This window comes from Chaetura pelagica, unplaced genomic scaffold, assembly GCF_000747805.2.
Source record: "Chaetura pelagica isolate M959 unplaced genomic scaffold, ChaPel_1.0 scaffold52, whole genome shotgun sequence".
Taxonomy (NCBI): domain Eukaryota; kingdom Metazoa; phylum Chordata; class Aves; order Apodiformes; family Apodidae; genus Chaetura; species Chaetura pelagica.
In genome coordinates, this window is record NW_009952486.1 from 866,196 (window position 1) to 886,544 (window position 20,349).

Genomic DNA, 20,349 nt, shown 5'->3' on the forward strand with positions numbered 1-20,349 from the left:
GCAGTGCTCATCAGCAAGGATATTTAGAATCTGGGTAAGACATTGAAATGTAGAATCATTTGCAAAGTTCACCTCCAACAGAACATCTGTAAAACTTAAAGCCATTTGCTACTACAAAGCCAGCTTATATCAACAGTTATTACACTGTAATTGTAACAGTTATGGCACTATCATTCTGTGGTACAATGGGGAGCAGAAGACTGTCTGCACCAGTCTAGGGAAAATTTTTTGCCTTTTGTGTACTTTCCACCTGGGGAAAGAGATGTGTTGTTAAAGCTGTCACGGACGTGCTGCAGTCGAGAAGCAGAAGCTGAGCAGGACAATCACTCTCTAAATGCTGTGTTTGACTCCAATTGCTGTCCCCTACCAAAACCTGGGCTCTCATCTTTTCATGGTGACTGGTACACCCACTGCAAAACCAGATGTTTCTGTGTTACTGACACTTTATTCTGCAGCTGTGACCTGACCAGGAACAACCAGGCTTCCTAAGGTATGTAATGATGTGTGCAGATCTGCTCTTCCTGCTTTTGCCATGTGCAGGTTCAGGTAGTGTCAGCCCTGGGAAGAAGACACACACATGTGTGTGAAGTAGGGTGGAATTCCACTCAAGTATCCTTCACATACTCAGCACTCTAGATAGAAACTAACCTCAGAGGGGTTTTCTGTACTGAGTTTGGGAGAGCAACATTTCACAGAAACCACATAGCACAGAGTGGATGTTGTGACAAAGGTGTTCAGCAAGAGCTTCAGGACAGTAACCACATAGCACAGAGTGGATGTTATGACAAAGGTGTTCAGCAAGAGCTTCAGGACATGCAAAGTCCAAGGCAGTAGTTTTAAAATACCCACAGTGTTCAAGTATTACATGTAACATGTGCTTACATAAAGCCATTCTAAACTAATGTTACAAAGTAGAGCATGTAAATGATTTGCTTATATAACTGTTTCTGGAAGGTTATTAATTAATCTGGTGCTGTCCTTTGCTTTCCTTTTATCTCTTAGACTGACAATTGTGTTGTAGTCGTTCAGCTGCTTTGTGATGGGCATTTTGTCATTCCTTAGTTTAACATTCTGCTTTCTTTTGTTTCCCAAAACCACGGAGCAACAAATTGTACCAGTGGCTGATATTAGAGAGTCATTACCCCACTGAGTTTCATGAATCCAATGTTCTAGCTGGTGCTTCTTACAAACCACCACTAGAGCTGATTCTCTATCCATGCTCTAGCACTTGCACTGCAGGTAAGATCTGTTGGTTCTTCATGTTAGATCCAGTCATCAAGCCCCACTTCTTCAGAAAGGGTAAACACACTTTTTTTTCCTGTTTTAGTTCCTCTAATGGTTTCTTTTCAAAATATATTTTATTAAAAGGATGTGTTCAAGTCATAAAAAGGGTGCTTGCTGCTTGAGTGATGAGTTTTCAGGAATAATATGGAAGGATTCGAGAACTAAAATGAAAGACAAAAATAATAAGGGTGTTTACTGGCAGTGAAGTGTAGTTCTAGACATTTAATTTCTGCATAAACCTTGTTATGAAATAAAGAAACACCCAGATCTTTATTACTGTTAGCTTCTTGTAGATGTCTCCCTAGTGGGATGTGCATGTTCCTTTGACCAAGTAGGTCTCAATGTAATAAAAGCCCAAGAAATGGCTGTGGAAATCCATCTTCTCACATCTGATAGCTTTGGGTGCTGGATTTGGGTCCATTTTATAGATTTGGGTCAGTTCCCCAGTGCTGGTTTATGCATCCACATGTTCATATTTTCTACAGCCACCCTAGGGATTTCTAGTTATTCCATCAAGCTGAAGCCAATAGAACTACTATTTCCCAAACATGATAAAAAGGTTACATTTTTAGTGTACTATTCATCTTTCCACACTGCCAGAAGTGCTACTCCCAGGGGAATCTTCAAGGATGTCCATTTGTGCCTTCTTGATACACAGTTGAGGGATAATTTACACATCCCCAGGAGACAGATCCAAACCAATTTGTCTGAAGACAGGAAGGACAAAATGTTGAAGTCATACCATTAGTCAAGCACAGTACAACCTCTGTTTGCTGTCAAGCTGGAAGTTCTCTCCAGTTTTCTTAGATAAGGGCTGTAAGAGGTAACTTTGACTTTTAAAAGAACATGGTTTTCTGAAAGTTGTTCTCTGGAAGAAACTCCCTTCTCTAGAAGAACCTAATGGTTCTTCTCTTCTGCTGCAACACTCTGAAGATCTATCTCCAAGGTCCTGCTGGGAGCAATGAGCTAATTAAAGAATCTGTTAACTAAAAGGAAGGCTTGTCAGGTTGATCAGGAGGAAGGCCAAGTTATTAGTCTGTGTAATAGTTTTTGCTATTCATTTGGAGTCTGTTCTTTTCACCTCAGTTGCAAAACTCAGCTGCCAAGCATCATCATGCCTGAGATGAGCTGTAGAAACAAGAATTTTATTAACACATATTGCAACATGCAGCTTTTAAATTGTGTCACCAATTCTTGCTAATAAGATGTCAAATTAAAGTCTATTAACTTATTCAATAGAAGGACTTTTTTCATCTTCCCCTTTCAAAATTAATACCTCTGTAGTTTCAATACTAGAAGGAACAGATACTTGAGCATTGTTCATGTTTCTGACTCCACTGAATATTGTCTTTTATGATTCCTTCTTGGAAAACCAAACCTCTGGGAAACGAAACAAAACGGTCAGATCATGATAATGAATGCAGGGGAAGAGAACAAATGGAACAGAATCTTTTCAAGTGGCCTTACAGGCAGTCTCCCAAATTTTGCTCAGAATCATGGGTGGGTGGCTGCTGCAGGTGTCTTATTTCCACTTGATTATTTTTACCCCAAGCTATACTGCAATTATCTTCCAAGTGATCTATAACCTAGACAGACACAAACCATTTGGTTTTCAAAAAGAATATTTTGAGCCATTGAAGATACTGGGAATTAGAGTTTGATTTTTATTTTTTTTTTAAGTCTTGGTGCCATAGGCAGCATTTCTGGAGATGGTGCAGTCTGTCAAACTACTAGGAAACAGCCCATCAGCCCCAGAGGATACCCTGTGTGTGAGGTGTAGTGGCTGTGCTGTCTTCTACAGACTTCTCTATTCCCATCCTCAGTGTCCTGAGTCATATTGGCTCAGTACATGTAGGAATGCATCAGAGGGGAGCAAAGGCAGAAGAAACCTGTACCTCATGCAGGATTTGTGCACAGTCTTACTTAAAGTTGTGCTTCCTGAGCTGTGCTGACTGCACTGTTCCATGTACAGCTCAGAGCTGTGTCGCTGGTGGTGGCACCAGGCTGATGAGCACAAGGCTCTGGGCACTGTGCTGCCAGGGGCTCAGGAGCTGAGCTCACTTACTCTTCCCTCTCTCAGTCATGCAAAATTCAGCACCCAAGACTGGACAAAGACATGGAAGTATATTCTGCGAATATTTGGTAATATCCTTGTCAGTGTATCACAAACCAGAGACAAGTTTAGGTTGGCAGAGATCTCTGGGGCTCAGAAGGAAGTTGCTCAGACCTTATCCTAAAAGGAAAAGGGGATGAGGAGTTTTGTTCCCTACCTTGTTGGCCAATATTGCAGATACAAGTCTCCTATTATAAACAGACTTTTTAAAACTCTCTAGAAACAGAACTTTGTATCATGTGATTTGGCAAATAAATAAGTGCAGGGGCAGCAAATAATATTGGCTGTGATATTTTTACCTACTGAAGTGGCTCCAGCTATTAAACAATATCCTCTCTCCAGATTAGTAAGGGAACTAAACCCAGCTGTAGTAGTTGATAAAGTCAGAAGTCTCTCAATTTATGATCTGGTACTATACAATTTTTGAACATTTAGAAGCCCAAAATTGCACTTTTGGTGATATAAATAAGGTAAAACTAAGACCACATCTGTCTGTGAAGATTCATATTTCCAAGACAAGAAGCATTCCTACCTCTCTTAATAGGACTTACTCTAACTTAATTATCCCTAATAGCACTTAATGTAACTTTCTTGTTAGAAAGGCTAAGAAAATAGAATCCTAGGAATAAAAAACAAACACCTTTAAGATTTTTTTTCAGGTCTCTGATGCAGTAGTGTTGAATTAATTAATATATTCCTTCATAGTTGGGCTTCACATGATAGAAACCAGTTTATTCAGTGAGCTCTTCTGGGCCTTTTTTTATATTTTGGAAGTAGCAGATTTAATCCACTGACATTTTCCAGATACCATCCCAGAAATAATTACATCAGCTGTTCTTTTATACAGCAAAGTAAATGAAATGTATTTAGTGACACAGTTAACAAAGAGGATTAATTTGTTTTGCTAGGATACTAGTTTGCATTTGAATGAAGCAATAATTATTAACCTGCATGAATAACATTAATAATTTGGTTTTCATCCTAAGAATAGTTATTCCCTAAAGTTTTTTTCACATAATATTTATATTTACTGTATCTATTGTGGAAATACTTGTAACTTTGAAAAGTTTAGATGAGTAGCAATAGCACTTCTTATATGTGACTGTCTTAATGTTTTCTTTTGTTCATACTTTGCCCTGCTTTATTCATAGGGAGGTGAATACAGGTAACATTCATTGTGATGTTCAATTGTTAATTGTTATTTCCTAAATCAATCTCTGTCACATATTCTTTTTAAATTGCTTGAATTTTTCTCAGATATCTCTCAGATATATATTAACTGCATTTTCTAGATATCTTTACACCTTTTTTTAATCTCCTACATTTGCATGAGTTTGCATCATGCACATTCAGCTTCATCCAGTGATTTTGATGGGACATGGAAACCACTTGCTTGGTTTGTGTTCATTCCAGATTAAAACAAAACCATGTAAACTTATCTGTAGGCACTGGATCCTCTGTCAAGGAATGCTTGATTCACTTTCCCAGCTGTTCTTACTTCTCCTGCAGATGTTGTTATTCACCCACTACAGGAGGGACTGTAAAAGTTTCCTAGCAGTCACCACTGCTTTTCTGCTTCACTGTCCCCTGCCCACTGCTCAGGTGTGGTTACATTTCCACTTACAAATTATTCCTGCATCTGCCATAGAGACCTCAGGGAAAGCCCCAGGATTACTTCATATCCAGTCACTCTGACTTCTCAGAAATCACACAATCTCTTCTTACCTCCCAGGCAGTCTTAAATGACCTCCTCAAACTATCAGTTTTTCTCCACATCAGTTACTTTCCCCATACTTACAACTCTGAAATTAAAACCCGTATCAGCCTCTGCCTTTACAGTCAAATTTTCACCACAATTGGAGGCATCTGGGGCCCACAAAAGCACCACAGAAGAACAGCACATGGATGCAACACCATGAGCCAGCTGCTCTTATTTACAGGCCAAAGGATGTTTCTGTGCAGCCCTCATACTCTCAAGCATGGACCTTCAAAATCACCCTGGTTTTCAACAAAAGTCATTCCTCCTTCCTCTGCACTTACCACTGATCCTATCTTGTCCTGTCATTCCTAGGGCTTTTTCCATATGAAATCCATGGATGGCTATTCTCTCAGATTCCTCAGGCCCTTCTGACTTGCAAGCCCTGTGTCTGTCCCTTCACGTTCCTCCTGTACCTCAGCATGCTGACAAGCCCCTTTTCCCACCACTGCATCAGGGAGCTTCTCCTCTGCCCTTCCCTTGGCCTCCACAGGCCTCTTCCCCAGCGCTGGCTGGGCTGGGTCTTCCTGAAGCTCTAGCCAAGAGTTCCTTCTTAATCCTTCAGTGATGAACATGTCATGGAGAACTACGTCCTTTCTCCTTCAAATGTGATGATCCCTTTGCAATCACTGATGCCCTACAATTGCACTGGCTCCTTTATTTCTCCCATCCCATTTCCTTCCACGTTGGTTGCAGTTAAACAGCATTTCTCTTCTCTTTCTTGCCAGTCTCAGTCTTGCAGCCCAAATCTCAAACACTTGTCTCACCCACTCTAGCAGCAGAGGGCTCGGGCTAATCCCCTCAAAGGTCACATCAGTGAAAGGTCAGTCCCTTGTTTTCTCACAGGCTTGTGTGGACTTGAATGTGCTGCTGCAGCTTCTGCTGCTGCTTCCAAGAGATGCACTCAGTGCCTTACAACTGAATATAGTCTTAGGTGCATTTCAGAATGTGGTCTCTGGGTGACAAGAGAAATTCTTCCCACAGAGTTGGTTACTGAAATGCATATAAATTAAAGACAGAAGCAATACAAATGGAGGGACTGTAATTCATGGTGACCCATGTTTTTACTGGCATCTGCAAAAGTAACATATTTGACTTTATAAATTAAGGTGTCTTTTTTTTCTTATTAAAATGTCTTACTGGGAAACTCCAATATTTTAAGTAGCTGAAGTAGGTACTGAAAAAACCCAACAACCTGGCCGTGTTTAAATGGTATTTTAAAAACTACTAGACTGGAAGTCTAGTAAGGCTATTTATAAAGAGGATGCTTTGTGTGTGTTACACTTTGTCAAGTCCCCTCAAGTGGAGGAAATGTTGGTGTGACATCCCTGTTAGTCATTCACTGGTTTTAAAACCAGTAGTTACCCAAGGTATTTTTGGTTCTTAAGATCCTTTTACATAAAGCAGTATGGATTTCTGATAACTGTGACTATTTTACTGGGAAGGAAAACAGACTGCATTTCCTTAAAGAAAAAAAAAAAGACAACAAAGCCCACCCTGTGGAGTATCCAAGGTGCCACCACTGCCCCCAGGCCCCCCAGGGCCTCAACTCTGAGCTGTGTCCTGCAGCAAGAACCACTTCTCAGCTTGGGAAATCCCTGACTCGCTCAGCTTTTCAGGGACACTTCTGGGATCAGTAGTTATCTCCACAAACTGATGCCTTACTTTCAGTTTTTACCTCTTTGGCTACTACTACTTTTACTGCCTTTGTGCTGCAGGAAGGACCTTGACCAAGAGCTTGTCACCATTCCAGCCTGGGAAGCTGACTCAGCCCTTCTCCAGCTCTGGGTCAGCCTGTCCCTGGCCAGCAATAGCTCTTCATATAAGGGGTTTTAACATCAAAACCTGTCCAAGTGACAAAAGGTTGTCAAGGGCAAATGGCCATGGTTTTTTCATGTCATATGTGATTCAATCTGCCTCACTGTATGAAAAGGGCAGCTGTGTTGAAAACAAGTGTCTTCAAGAAACCTAAGAACTTCACTGAAGTGGTCATGAAGTTTTAAGCCACACCTGAAGGCTTCTTTCTTATGCTTAGGCATAGAACTTTTCCCACATGTTCTGGTAAACAACATGGCAGTATCTCCTCCAGAACGTTTATATGCAAACTTGCAGTTCTAGGAGTATTTAAAAACAGAAATTCAGTCACAACCCAGACCTCTGGATCTTAATCCTGTCTAATCCTTAGTCAGGATTTTATTTTAGGCAACATGTTTCACAGTCATTACAAAGATATTTTTTTAAGTGCATGATAAACAAAATGAGGTTTTATTTACACATTTGTGAAACAGGTAACTTGCTTTTGGTAAGAGTGGGGTGAAAACACACCTGGTATTGAGAAAGATGATATTTTTTAAAATAACTGTCATTAATGCCTGCCTTCAAGGGGGCAGGTTTTTAGTCTGCAGAGATAACTCCCTCTCTGAAAATCAGAGGTTTTGCAGCAAACAACCAAACATCCAGGGTCCTTCCCATTGACATCAAGACATTCTGACAGTCAGTCATTACACTTTACAGTCCTGGGGAAAGTATCTGGCACATGCAGTTGCTTCCTCTCTCCAGGCATTTTGCATGTTACTTTTGCAAGAGTAACTCGACAGACATTCATACTGAAGTAAATCCACAGTTGTGTTGCATACAACCAGCAAGACTGCATTTTACCCATTCAGAAATACCAGCCCACATTGGTTCAAAACCTTTATCTCAATTAATTAAAAGCATTGCTTGTGTTCCTCTTAAAAATATCTATATAGAAAATATACTAAATTTTATAGAAGCATTCTGCACTACTCTTGATGTGGCCCAGGAGTGGAGAAACATTGATTCATTTCTTGGGGATCATTTGCTCTGGCCTTCAGTTATAATTTCATTGTTTTCTTTGGGGTTATTTGAAGCCTTTTAAACTTTGATGAAGCTGAAAGGAGACATCCTAGGTCTGAAGCTCCCAGAAGTGTTGCCACCATTTTGGCTGCCAGTGCACAATGCTGATGTCTCTTGTAAATGAACAAACAACAATAATGCAAATGCTTTTGGGCTTCCAGCTATTACCATGATTAGAACAAAGCAGTCTTTATCAGCCTCACTAAGAATTTCCAGAGCACTTAACCATATTTTGCAAGTCCTCAGGCTTAGGAAATATTATTCACAGTGCAGCTCCTGTGCACCACTGTGCAAGATGAAGGATGACATTCCAGTGTTAGAACGAACTTGCATGTTCTTTTAAATCCACATCTCTAAATACCTAATTTTTGTGTCTAATTCCTAGAAGCACTTGCATGTCTAAAAGGAGGAAGGTAAAACTGTGCTTTTTGTCTGTAAAGGAGACAAAGTGTTAAGTGTAGGTTGATGGATTGAGAAGAGTTTTGCTGTCCCCACTGTAGCCCTCCACCTCAGGAGGGATCCATGCAGTGCAGATGCACAAGCTTTATGTTCATCTGTCTGGTCCCTGTGTGATCCCTATGGATGACAGAATTCTTCCACCTTATAAATATTTGCAGAACCAGGTCTTATCACAACATTTCAATATCTTCCCTTCATGGGAGGTTACCCTTACAGGCTGGGTAACTGACACAAATAGCTCAGGATACCCACCTGAAGAGAGGGCAGTCAGGCCCTCTAGCCCAAACAGCCCTGCCTGGCAGCAGCAGAGCTGCTCCTTTGGCTGGAGATGGGATAGGAGTGAGGGAAAGGGAAGTTTTCCCTCTGACCATTAGCACTTCCAGTTGCCTGTGCCAGCAAGGCTGCTCCAGCACTCTTGACTCTGAGAGAGGGCAGTCAGGCCCTCTAGCCCAAACAGCCCTGCCTGGCAGCAGCAGAGCTGCTCCTTTGGCTGGAGATGGGATAGGAGTGAGGGAAAGGGAAGTTTTCCCTCTGACCATTAGCACTTCCAGTTGCCTGTGCCAGCAAGGGTCCTCCAGCACTCTTGACTCTGCTGAACCTTTTCCTTCTTGTTCCATTTCCCTGCAATAGAGAAGGAACGTTAAGAGCCAAAGAGACCCAGGAAGGTGCATTTTTTAAAAGTATTAACACCCCCCCCCCCCAATAAAACTCACTGGGTTTGCAGTTTTGCAAAACCCATGAGGATCCCTTTCAACTGATTGTTGAGAAGTGTGAGAAGTGTAGTGAGGTTTGGCAGCTCTGCACAGAGCGGGGCTGGGAGGACACGACTGGGGTTGTGCAGAGACTCTGCCTGGCCCAGGGCTGGTGGCAGCCACCCAGCACAGCCCTGCCACTGTCACCTCACTGCCTGGGAGGTGGTTCAGCAACCCAACTGGGCAGAGTTGGGTTAACAGTTGATGATCTTAAAGCTCTTTTCCTACCAGAACAATTCTGTGATCCCTGACAGCCCCTTAGGAATGCTGAATGCTGCTGGTTGTGTCGCAGGGCTCGGTCACCTGTGTGCCAGGGACAGGCCTTCACCTGCTCCTGAGGAGCCTTCATGCCTGTTGGAAAGGATTGCAGTCTCTCAAAAGTGAATTAAATCCTTTTATTGTTGAAATAAGACTGCCCAGTATTTGGGGTTATTACCTTAGGCTTCAATTTCCCTTCAAATAAACACCAGTGCCCCAAAAGTAGTAACACTGTAGAAATAACAAATGTGTGGAAATAACAAAACCCACTGAAGTCTTACTTTTATTCCTCTGAATAGCTGAATTCAATAATTGCTGAACACAACCTGCCACATTTAGAATGTGCACATTTTTATTTGCCTTTCTGATACCTGCTTTCTTGGTAGACATTCTTACTTCTTTTTCCCACCAGCTGCTCTGCAGCCACACTGCTTGCCCAAAAAGCAGATCAATGGGACAAGGTTATATTAAAAAAAAAAAGATTAATCAGTAAGGATCCAGCCTTCCCTATCAGAAATCCAGCAAAGGAAGCTGAAGTTTTAGTTTGCATTTCCATGTTCTAATTCAGCTGATGAGCATGGCATGAGCCACAAAAACACACCAGAAAAGTCTTCAGAAATGCAGCTGAGGCAGAAGAGCAGACAGTTACTTCAGGTTTTTGGCAGACCAGTGAATAGCCTGAGGAACCTTATTTTCTGTACCTGCTGTGTGGTCCCCACGGGAGCAGTGTTCCTCAGAGAGTGGGTGCCCAGGTGTGGCAGAACATCCAGGTTGCCTGAGGGCTGGGCAGGGGTGTCAGTGTCAAACTCTGGGCCCTGCTGACCCACGCCCGGCGCTCGGGCTTTGCTGCTGATACAGCATCCAGCATTTCTACAGATCTTGTTGGACTTCTGGTAAAAACAAGGAAGTCAACAGATGAGCTGGCATCCTACAGAGGTGTGGGCTGAGTTTGTTTGGGTGCCATGTCAGTAGCTGATGGGTTGTTTTCTGTTCCAGGTGATGGACTGTGCGATGCCCCTGATCGGTGAGCATCAGACCGAAGACAGGCAACATATCACTGAGCTGGTCATAAGCAAAATGAACCAAATGTTGTCCAAAACTCCCATACCATCTCCTCAGAGACCCACTGCCACTCAGCAGCCTCAGGTAGGAAACTTTTGTTTGTGAAATAATCTTACTCCATAATTTGAAACTCAAAATCTTCCTCAAAGAATTTGGCTGGAAGACTATGCAGACATACCCTGAACTGTGAGAATTCAAGAGCTTATCATCAAGTTTATATGTTTGTCCTATTGAAATGAGATTATCTCCAGATATAATTGAGTAGTCCAAGTGCTGGTGGGGTTCTGCCAGTAAACTGGTAACTGTGGAGTCAGTGAACCAGGCTTGTATTGTTTCATTCCAGTTACATCTGTATAAAGTATCATGGCAACAGGAAGCAGCACTGTCATAGACCATCTTTGCCCTGAGGATGTCAGAAAAAAATTTAAGACAATAGTCTCTGTTGGTCTGAGAAATCAATTACATGACAATCTTTTTTTATTTGCTGCAATTCATGAAAATACCTTTCAAATCTAGGAAACTTTTGGAATATATTTAGCATACTAGAAAACTTGTGTCAAGGGTTGCAAATGGATGTGTTTTGTTTTTTCGTGACCTTGGAGTCAAAGTGTGGGGGTGCAGAATTCTGCCCCTGGCCTTGCTACCTTTCAGACCTGTTAGAGCAGGTCCAGAGGAGGAACACAGAAAGGAGCACCTCTCTTGTGAGCACAGGAGATTCCCCCAATTCCCTATTAGGGTTGTTCAGCCTGGAGAAGAGAAGGCTCTGGGGAGACCTTATTGTGGCTTTTCAGTACTTAAAGGGGGTTTATAAGAAAAATCAACAAGACTTTTTACCAAGGCCTGTAGTAGCAGGACAAGAGGGTGGTGGTTTTAAAGTGAAACGGGAGATTTCAGTTAGATCTTTGGAATAAATTATTTCCCCTAAGGCTGGTGAGACCCTGGCCCAGGTTGCCCAGGGAAGCTGTGGCTGCCCCATCCCTGGCAGTGTTGAAGGGCAGGTTGGATGGGGCTTGGAGCAACCTGGGCTGGTGGGAGGTGTCCCTGCCCAGGCAGGAGGGCTCAGACTAGGTCATCTTTAAAAGGTCTTTTCTAACCCCAGACTGCTCCAGGATTCTCTCATGCTTTGAGACACATTATATACATGGTAAACAACACCTTGTATGTCTCCATAGCCAGATGGGATCCAGAGCAGCCTCAGCAGCTACAGCTTCATCTTCTTCTTTCAATACCCTGAAGGAGTAAACCATGCCAGTACATTCTGACATAAACCATTAGGGACTGTCCTGCTGCACTGTACCAGCACAGCTCCATGGGAATCAGTTAAGCAGCAGAATAACCCAAACTGTAATACAGGAATTACCAAGCCTAAATCCAGAATCTATTTTTACCCCCAGTAGGCTCCACACCAGGTAAACAATTTGAAAACAATTTTGTGGCATACCTCAGACAGACTAGTTCTTGAGGCAGAATGACTAATTTGTTCTTCAAATATATCATCATGCTTTAAGTTATAAAAATACATCATCCCACATAAAAAAAAGTGGTGTGGCTTCTATTTATATTACAGCCACTTGAAACTAAGCACAAAATTGTTTCAACCATGGAACCATATACAATGGAGAAGTTTCCATCCAGCATGACTCAGGTCCATTGTAAAGGGTCCTGAAAAAGAAAGACAAGGAGAGGGGGGAAAAAATCACCTTATGCCAAATTGCACTTTCTTTTAGAACTAGTAAATTATCCACGTATTAAAGCTTAGAGACAAATTCAGAGTTGCCCAGAGCATAAAAGTCAACACAAATCAAAGTATAAAACAGTAATAGAGATTATTGTAACATGAATAGATCCACAGTCATTTAGAGCATTTGATATTTCACAGTCTGGGGGGAGGGGGGGAAGGAAGTAAGATCTTGGGTAGGTGTGCTTCCCTGGATTTTAAATGAGAAGGAGAAATGGTTTTGGTTACTGGTGTCATTCAGAGAAACTGGTTATCTGCTTTATGTAAATAAAGGTTTTTTTCATTTCCAAAGCAAACTGCCTATGCAAGTTTAGAATGAAAATGGGACACAAGGAACACTGTAAGAAAATTCCTAAATTCCTCAGTCATTGCTGTCACTCCTCATGTCCATGAAAAGGGTTTTTTCCTCTTAAACAAAAAAGCTTTGGATGAATCCAAAGATAATATTTGCTGGCAAGCTGCTGAACTTCTATTAGATTCCTACTCAGTTTAGGTTACTGAAGAATTCAGCCTTTGCTATTGGCAACAGGATGTTATTCAACATTAATCTTCTTTTCCTTATCCTGTCCTTAAATTATGGAATGCAGTTGACCAAAATGAGAGACATTCCTTCAGCATATTTGCAATATTTGTTAGTTTTCCTTTTGGTTAATCAGACTCTGCTTCCTTAAAACTTGCCTTGTCATATTATCCACCAGTTTAGGACAGACAAAGGGGAAATTAATTTCCAAAGAAGATCCTATTTGCAAACACACATTAATCTTCCCAGCTTTGAGGGAAAATCATGAAGCAGATCTATAGTTTTTCGAACAAATGTCTCAGCATGTGCAGTTAATTCATAGCTAGGTTGTTTTGCTAAGAATAAAATCAGCCTGTTAAAACAAGCCTGTCCCTTTCCTCTTCAAACAGCCTTCTCCTTTTCTAATCTGAGGAATTATTTCCTAATCCTGGGGAATACAGTCCCCTCATTTGTGGGGCAGGAGGATGCTGCATATTTCTGCAGGTCACACAAAATGCCAAGCCAGTAATTTATCAACTATCTGCATATGGATGTGTGGTCTTAGAAACCAAACTAATATAAACATCAGAGAGTAATTTGGTGTGGTTTTGCTACTTCTGCTTTTAAAGGAGCAGTTTGCAGTCAGGGCTGCAGCTGTAGATGTGCCATGGGTTGAATTCCCTTATTATCTGCACGGGTTTTAAAAAATTCTGTATAATCTACCCACTAGGTTGGGTGCCTTGCACAGAAGAGAGTGCTCCATTTATAGGTGCCTGCCATGGGCAGGGCTGTTCCAACCCATCAGAAAACAAAGAGATTCTTAGGAAAGTTAAGTCTTTGTTTAGAGCTCTGCAGCCAACTCTTGATGGCAATGATGGGCCTTGCAGTGTGTCCTGAAGGTCAGCAGAGCACTCTGTGTCCACCAGGGACCTCAGAGGTGCAACCTGTCCTTCCTACACCAGTTACATCTTTAGTCTGATGCTTCAGGTACACTGAGAATTTTTAAATACAGATTTTGTATGGTTCTTATTTCTTTATTTCCCTATAAACACCTGCACAGGCTCAGTCACAAGTTCTCCTGGTACATGGCAGAGAATCTGTGCAGGAGACAAGCTCCAGGTGGCAGCCCTGACACCACCTGGCTCTGCTGCCACCCACAAACAGGCCCTGCTGCTTTTTTCTTGTGCTCCCAGGCTACAGGTCCCTGCCAACCTTTGAGAGCCTCATCCAACCCTTCTGGGGTAGAAAGTCTTGGTTACAGGAGTCACAGCTTACCAGGTTTGCTCTGACCACCAACATTTCAAGTCTTCCCACTATCACGAAAAGCAAGAGTCCCTGGACTCAGAGGATTTCAGTCTGATTTCATCACATTTGATCAAAAAATTATTTCCAAAAATTAAGTTGTTTCTATAGAATTTTAAAAAATGAGAGCTTGTTTTACTCACAACTGTGATGAAAATACACACCAAGCATTATCTGGGAATACTGTTTATGTAAGTTTTCCATGAGACAAACCTGCTCTACTTGCAAGTGAAAAATGGTGGGAATTTAAAGTTCCACCTTTTGTAACCTCTTTGGATACCTTTTGAGAAGCCTTTTTCAAATCCTTCCTAAAAACCAAGCCAGTAGGTGCATCTACCCAGAGGAGTGTTGAGCCAGGGGAGTCACTTCTCTCTGTCTCCATCAGTTGATAGGACAGGTCAGTGCTGAAACTTCTGGGTTTGCAAAACCTTGCAGGTAGCTGCTCAGGGCAGGATGTTCTGTGTCCCTGTCACAGCAGCTGTGCATGAAGCAGCTGCCCCGGGCTGGTTCTGGGGCTTCCTGGAGAGGTTTGGGAATGAGCCCGAGGGTCACACGTGGCCTCTCCCAGAGGAACAGCCACTGTGGGACTGTACCCTAGAGGGTGGGTTAGGACACCCCCTCACCACGCTCACAGATGGTTACTGAGACCAAGGGTTAGTTGATCAATCAGTCGGTTTATTAAGGGTCAACACAAACTGAGGGGCCAAGGTTCAAGGAGAGGTTGTCTGGGTGTGTAGCAGAAAGGTGACTGAAAAGGGTGCTATGGTCTTGTTCAGTGCACACTCCGAGGGAGAGGGGCTGAATCCATGGAGTGAAAGGGCAGGAGGAGCCCGGCAGGAAAGTGAGAGTGTGTGTGTGGGGGGGGTGTGTGTGTTTCCCCTCCTCCCCCATCCCTCTCAGCTCCTCCGGACAGCAGGGCTGGCATTCCAGGGGCTTCTGGTGCTGCAGCAGGGTCTCCTCCAGGTTCCCATGGCTTCTGGTGCTGCAGCAGGGTCTCCTCCAGGTTCCCATGGCTTCTGGTCCTGCAGCAGGGTCTCCTCCAGCTTCCCATGGCTTCTGGTGCTGCAGCAGGGTCTCCTCCAGGTTCCCATGGCTTCTGGTAATGCCGGCGGCAGCAGCAGGGTCTCCTGCAGGTTTCCATGGCTTCTGGTGCTGCAGCAGCAGGGTCTCCTGCAGGTTCCCATGGCTTCTGGTACTGCAGCAGCAGGGTCTCCTCCTGGGCAGGCAGAGCCCCAGGCCTGCAGATCTTGCCCTCTCTTACAGATCAGAAGTCAGTGTTCAAGTGAAGTACCACTGTTCAAATTAGCCAGTTAGCACTGCCCAGGTACATAGTCTGTCAGAGGCATCTTCAACCTATTATCCATTTTTTCTGTCAGTTACCATAACCCTGATGCTCTTTTCTTGCTGTGGACTTACCTGGTAGAACAGGGGGTCTGTTCCAGTCTGTCCTTGGCTAAATCAGCTAAAAGACACTGCTCTTGCTTTGCTGGCTTGGAAAGCATTTTTTAGTCTTATGTGGGGAGAGAGAAGATGGACCCTTCCCCACAGCAGCAGGAAAATGGTATTAGGGAGATGCTATTGTAGTCAAGCTTTGTTGAGACCACGTTGCATTAGATACAAAAGAGCTAGGAATTCATTGTCCTTCATGGCAGGAAATGTGTGCTCCCCAGACACAATATCCATAGCAATGTAACATCATCCAGAGCAGCATTCCCAGCTACATCCTCACTCTGTTCCATTTAAAAGAAGGGAGTAACACACCAAAATCAATAGGTAATGCAGAAGTAAAGAGGACAGGACTTCCACTATTTTCAGACCAGAATAGTGGAACCTGAAGTTTTAACAGTCTTTCCTAAAATGTTTTGTTACCTTCTTTACTCTTCACCCACAGGGAAGTTCAGTACAATTGCATTAAGCTCAGCAGAGACTGGGGTCAAGGAGCCTTTATTATCTTCAGCCACCTAGAGATCTGGTACCATTTATTTCTATTTTTCCTATTTTTCTCTTTATCTTACTCATTCTTCATTCCCTGATCCCTTATATAATTTGACTAGAGCCAAGCATTTCTCTTCAGTTTTATTTTTCTGTATTCAGAGAGAAAATGGAACCCAATGTGAGCAGTGTAAATAACCAAAGTATTACCCCCAGAGGGAAAAGCAAGCCACTATGAAATTACCTGTTCTTGGGCTTTCACAGGAGTAGTCACAGTTCTATTCCATTCCATCTGTTCACCTGACTTTTCTCTTTTTAAAGGAAACTACTTCTGATGAGCAGCAATTTGTTTCAAATCACTGAAGCTTTTATGATGGTCAGGACAGGAACTGGATTCGATCTTAGCTGAAGGGGAATGCACTTAATTGGGAAGGAGCCCATCATACAGTTAGATGGAAATCTAGACTTCAGTGTTAGTCTGCTTGTTAGGAATAAATTTCTCTGCCTCATGTCTAAATGACTTTCTGCTCTGCACAGTCTCAGACAGTGTCACCTGAAGCATAACCATGACTTGGAGTTTTTCTTTGAATCCCCCTTCAGACCCCCCAGGCTCAGTCTACAGGCATTAGCCAGGCCATGGTCATGCCACCAATTAACATCACCAGCTAGAATTTCTTTCTGGCACACCCCTCAGCACTTACTTGCAGGAACATCCGTATTTTCCTTCCTTATGTCAGGAAGGCAGGGCTGCCTGACAAAGGAATGAAATGACTTCTCTAAATCATTCTGCAGGCGTGAGGGTAAATACAGATTCAGTGTTAGCTTGGGAGAGGCCTGCTGAACTGCTGCAAAACAAATCAATCCCTGGTGTAATTAGATCTGTACTGACAGTCAGCAGGAGCAACTGAAGAACAGCTTGCCCTGAGAAGGTTTCTCAATGATCTGATATCCCCTGAAACCACACATGCTCTATTTCTTTCTCTTAGGAAGCCATTTCCATAGAGGCTCAATGGCAGCTGTGGCCTTATATCACCATCAAGCCACTGTGCCCATATGTGTGGAATAACACCTGATGGAAGCCCAGCTCCAGGGTTAGCCTGACTCTCTGCCCCTGGAAAAAGGGAGGATTTTTCTATATGGCTCTTTACTTGTTTACCTTTCCAAACTCTTACATCAGGTTGCTCTGCATAAACAGGAGTATAATGTGACAATAAACAAGCAACAGATCTGTGTAGGTGCTAATCTGGCATCTCCTGTAGTCTGCATTACCAATAAATTAGGGGGGATTTCTGATGGTTGTTTCCCTTCCTTAGCAAGTTTGTACTCACTCTGACAGCCACCAGTGGCTACAAACAAAATCCAAGCAGTTACTCTTCACCACTTGCACTGTCCACCTGCCTAGAAGTTATTTTAAATCCTAGTCCCTAGTAAGCAAATGACTTTTCATGCTTGTTTAGTTGTTGTTGTGGCTTAAAGGAAGATCAGGCAGGCAGCAGCAGCAGCAGCAAAGGTGCCTTCCTGAAAATACAGGCAGAGAATCTGAAACATCCCAACTCAAAAGGAACAGTGAGAACTATTCCTGGGGCAGACGGACCTGGCTGGGTGCTGAGCACAGGGCCTCGCCAACCTCACAGAAGTCAAAGCCGTTCCTGAAGCTGTGCTGGGAAAACGGTTTGGACAGGTCAGTTTTGAAACGCTTGAAGGTTCAGCTGTTGCCCTTTCACCGCAGGGAGCTCCGGTTCCCGGGGTCACAGTGACATCTTGTGGCTCCTTCTCTGGTGGGAGCGCTGGTTTGCAGAGGCACAGGCTGTGGTGTGACACACACACCTCACCCCGCAGGAGCTGTGCCATGTCCAGTAAAGAATTGGGGAGACATCGTACAAATACTGAATCCTCCCGATTTGCAAGTGTCTCCTGCTGCTGCTGGAATGTACCCACTTCCTGTGTTCCCATTATTTTAATAGGGAATGATCATGTGCTGCCTGAACACCTGCATATACAGATATATACACACATGCTCAGCTGTTTATATCTGGAAGAGGAGAGGCTTCTTTTAATCAAAGGGTTTTTTAACCTTTAAGTTGTTTTATCTTTGTGAAAATGGAAGAAAAGCAGCTGTTCCCCTTCTAGATCCTCATACAAATGTATGGAATTAAGAAAAGCAGGAGAAAACAAAGATGCATGGACCCTTGAGCTCACCACGTCCTGCTCAAAGGCCACATTTCAGGCACACTTCATTCCAGTTCAATTTACAACAAGTCAAGTTTAGTTATCACAAGTATTAAATAATAGCTGGTGTTTTACTACACCGAGGATGTTTTGTCCAGCTTTGAGTAAGACACCTCTCCAGGGCAGGTGAATGTTCTTCAGTCATCACAGCAGGACAGGCTGTAGCTGCTGGTGAAGGAGACCCATGGAGCTACAACAGTCATTTCAGTGCACAAAGCCAGAATCATTTTTAGCATTTGGACTGGACGTGCAGGTGTTGTAGCCTCCTGGTAAAGTTCATGCAGGACAATTACTCTGCAGATTGTTAACATTGACAGTAATTAAAAAGCAGTGGGGTGGACCATACAAATGTTGAGCAGAGATTTTACTAGCAAATTGATCAGGAAAGTTAAGATCACCTATTTTAAAATACTTTTTTAAGATCCTGTACCAGTAGATGGAGTAATTACTAAGAGAGGGATGGATGCCTTGCTCAGTTCTGTTGCTCTTTTAGTCTCAGCTGGCAACAAAAGCAGCAGGTAAAGAGCTTGCTGGGCATTTGCTGATGGTGAATGTCTACATGGCCACTTCTGGTTAGCTGGGAATGTGTCCATTAAATGAGAATTATTAAAGTAAAACACTAATAAGTGCTTATCTTGCTTAGCTTGTTTGGAAATGATGTGCCAGCAATTAAGCCAGTGTGCCTGCAGAGTCTTCCCAGAGCCTTTTTTTAAGGGGTCTGATGACATCCAGGGTGTAAGAGAGGCTTGACAAAGGGGCATAGATTAGAGGTTTAGTAGTATTTGGTCAAAATTTCTGCTGACATCAACAGATATTTGTCCAAATGAAGTAAAATCTTTCAGGATGTGACCTGATACTGTTATGTTTTCTTTAATTATTATTACTTCTGAATACTCTATATTGAGTGCTGATCACCAGCAGTGTTCCTGGAAGAATATCTGATCCCTGCAGAGCCAAGCCAAGCTTGGTAAGGGAAGGAGTTCCTCACAAATAAACTTGTTTGAAGTCCACAGGAAAAAGCAAGTCAATAGCTACTTTTCCCTGTTTATTTTTTATATCATGACAATACTGTTCTCTTTCTGCCTTCCTTCATATGACAAAATTATGCTGTTGTTAACTTTTTTGTCATCTTCTGTCAGATGATCTCCCAATCATCTCATCATCTGCCAGTTGTACTGGCAGAAGCAGACACTGTCCTTGAGAATCCTGCAACTCCTCAGTGACTGCCCTCAAGAACAAAGAAAACAATTAATTTTCAAGTATTTATGATCCCACCTCTATAGAGTTCCCTTTACAAGTACTCATTAGACTTCTGCGAGAAACAGCTTTCTTCTCCCATAGGCATTTTTTGGGAGACTTCAAAAAAATGTCCCACTTCCATCATAGAGCAAACCCCAGCCTTTTCAGAATTCCAAGAGGGAAGACAATCATCCTGGCATTACAGAGCAGGCAGTAGCTGCCATGCACACAAACAGGGATCTCTCTGGTTTGTCTTAGTGCTATAATTACTATCATGTAACACCCTTTGGATTTTTCATTTTATCTTACTTCTCATCTATTTTTACTCTTTGATTCTGTTTATTTAAGCTGAATCTAATAGAAACATCTTTTTTTTGGAGGCTTTTCCTTGGTCTCCTTTCCTTTCCCCACTGTGGTGGGTGTTTCCCCTCTACTTCTTTTGTTATTCTCTGTCTCCCCTTGACTTTTTTATTTGATTTCTCTGACCTTTAAATCCTAACCTGTTGACCAGAGCCACTTGGCCTTACTCCATGTTTGTCTTGCAAGGAATCTATCCCCAGCGAGTTTATTTTGAATAATGACCACATGGTAAATCTGCATTACAGCTTCTCCACAAGGATGAGCACCAAGGGAAGTCACAGAAAAATCCAAAGCAGAGCAGCTCATTTTCAAATATTCCTGATTTGTCCACAGAAAAAAGAAGCAGCCCCCTCCCCCCTCCACCACTTCAGACACTACTGTGGTGGAGCAGTCCTCCATCTGCCTTCCTGCCAGCCTGTCTTCAGCTGCTCACAGATGATTCTCCAGGATCTCTCAGCTCCTCAGAGAGACTGAAGAAGCTTGTCAGGG

General features: G+C 42.8%; 1 protein-coding gene across 1 annotated transcript in view; it reads left to right on the forward strand.

Moving 5' to 3' along the window:
* The window catches only part of SYN2 (synapsin II), a 140,022-nt gene that overhangs the window by 105,938 nt on the left and 13,735 nt on the right, over positions 1-20,349 (forward strand). The window contains exon 11 of the mRNA XM_010008855.1: positions 10,496-10,645. Within this exon, the coding sequence (XP_010007157.1) occupies positions 10,496-10,645 (150 nt within the window). The remainder of the gene's footprint in view (positions 1-10,495; positions 10,646-20,349) is intronic.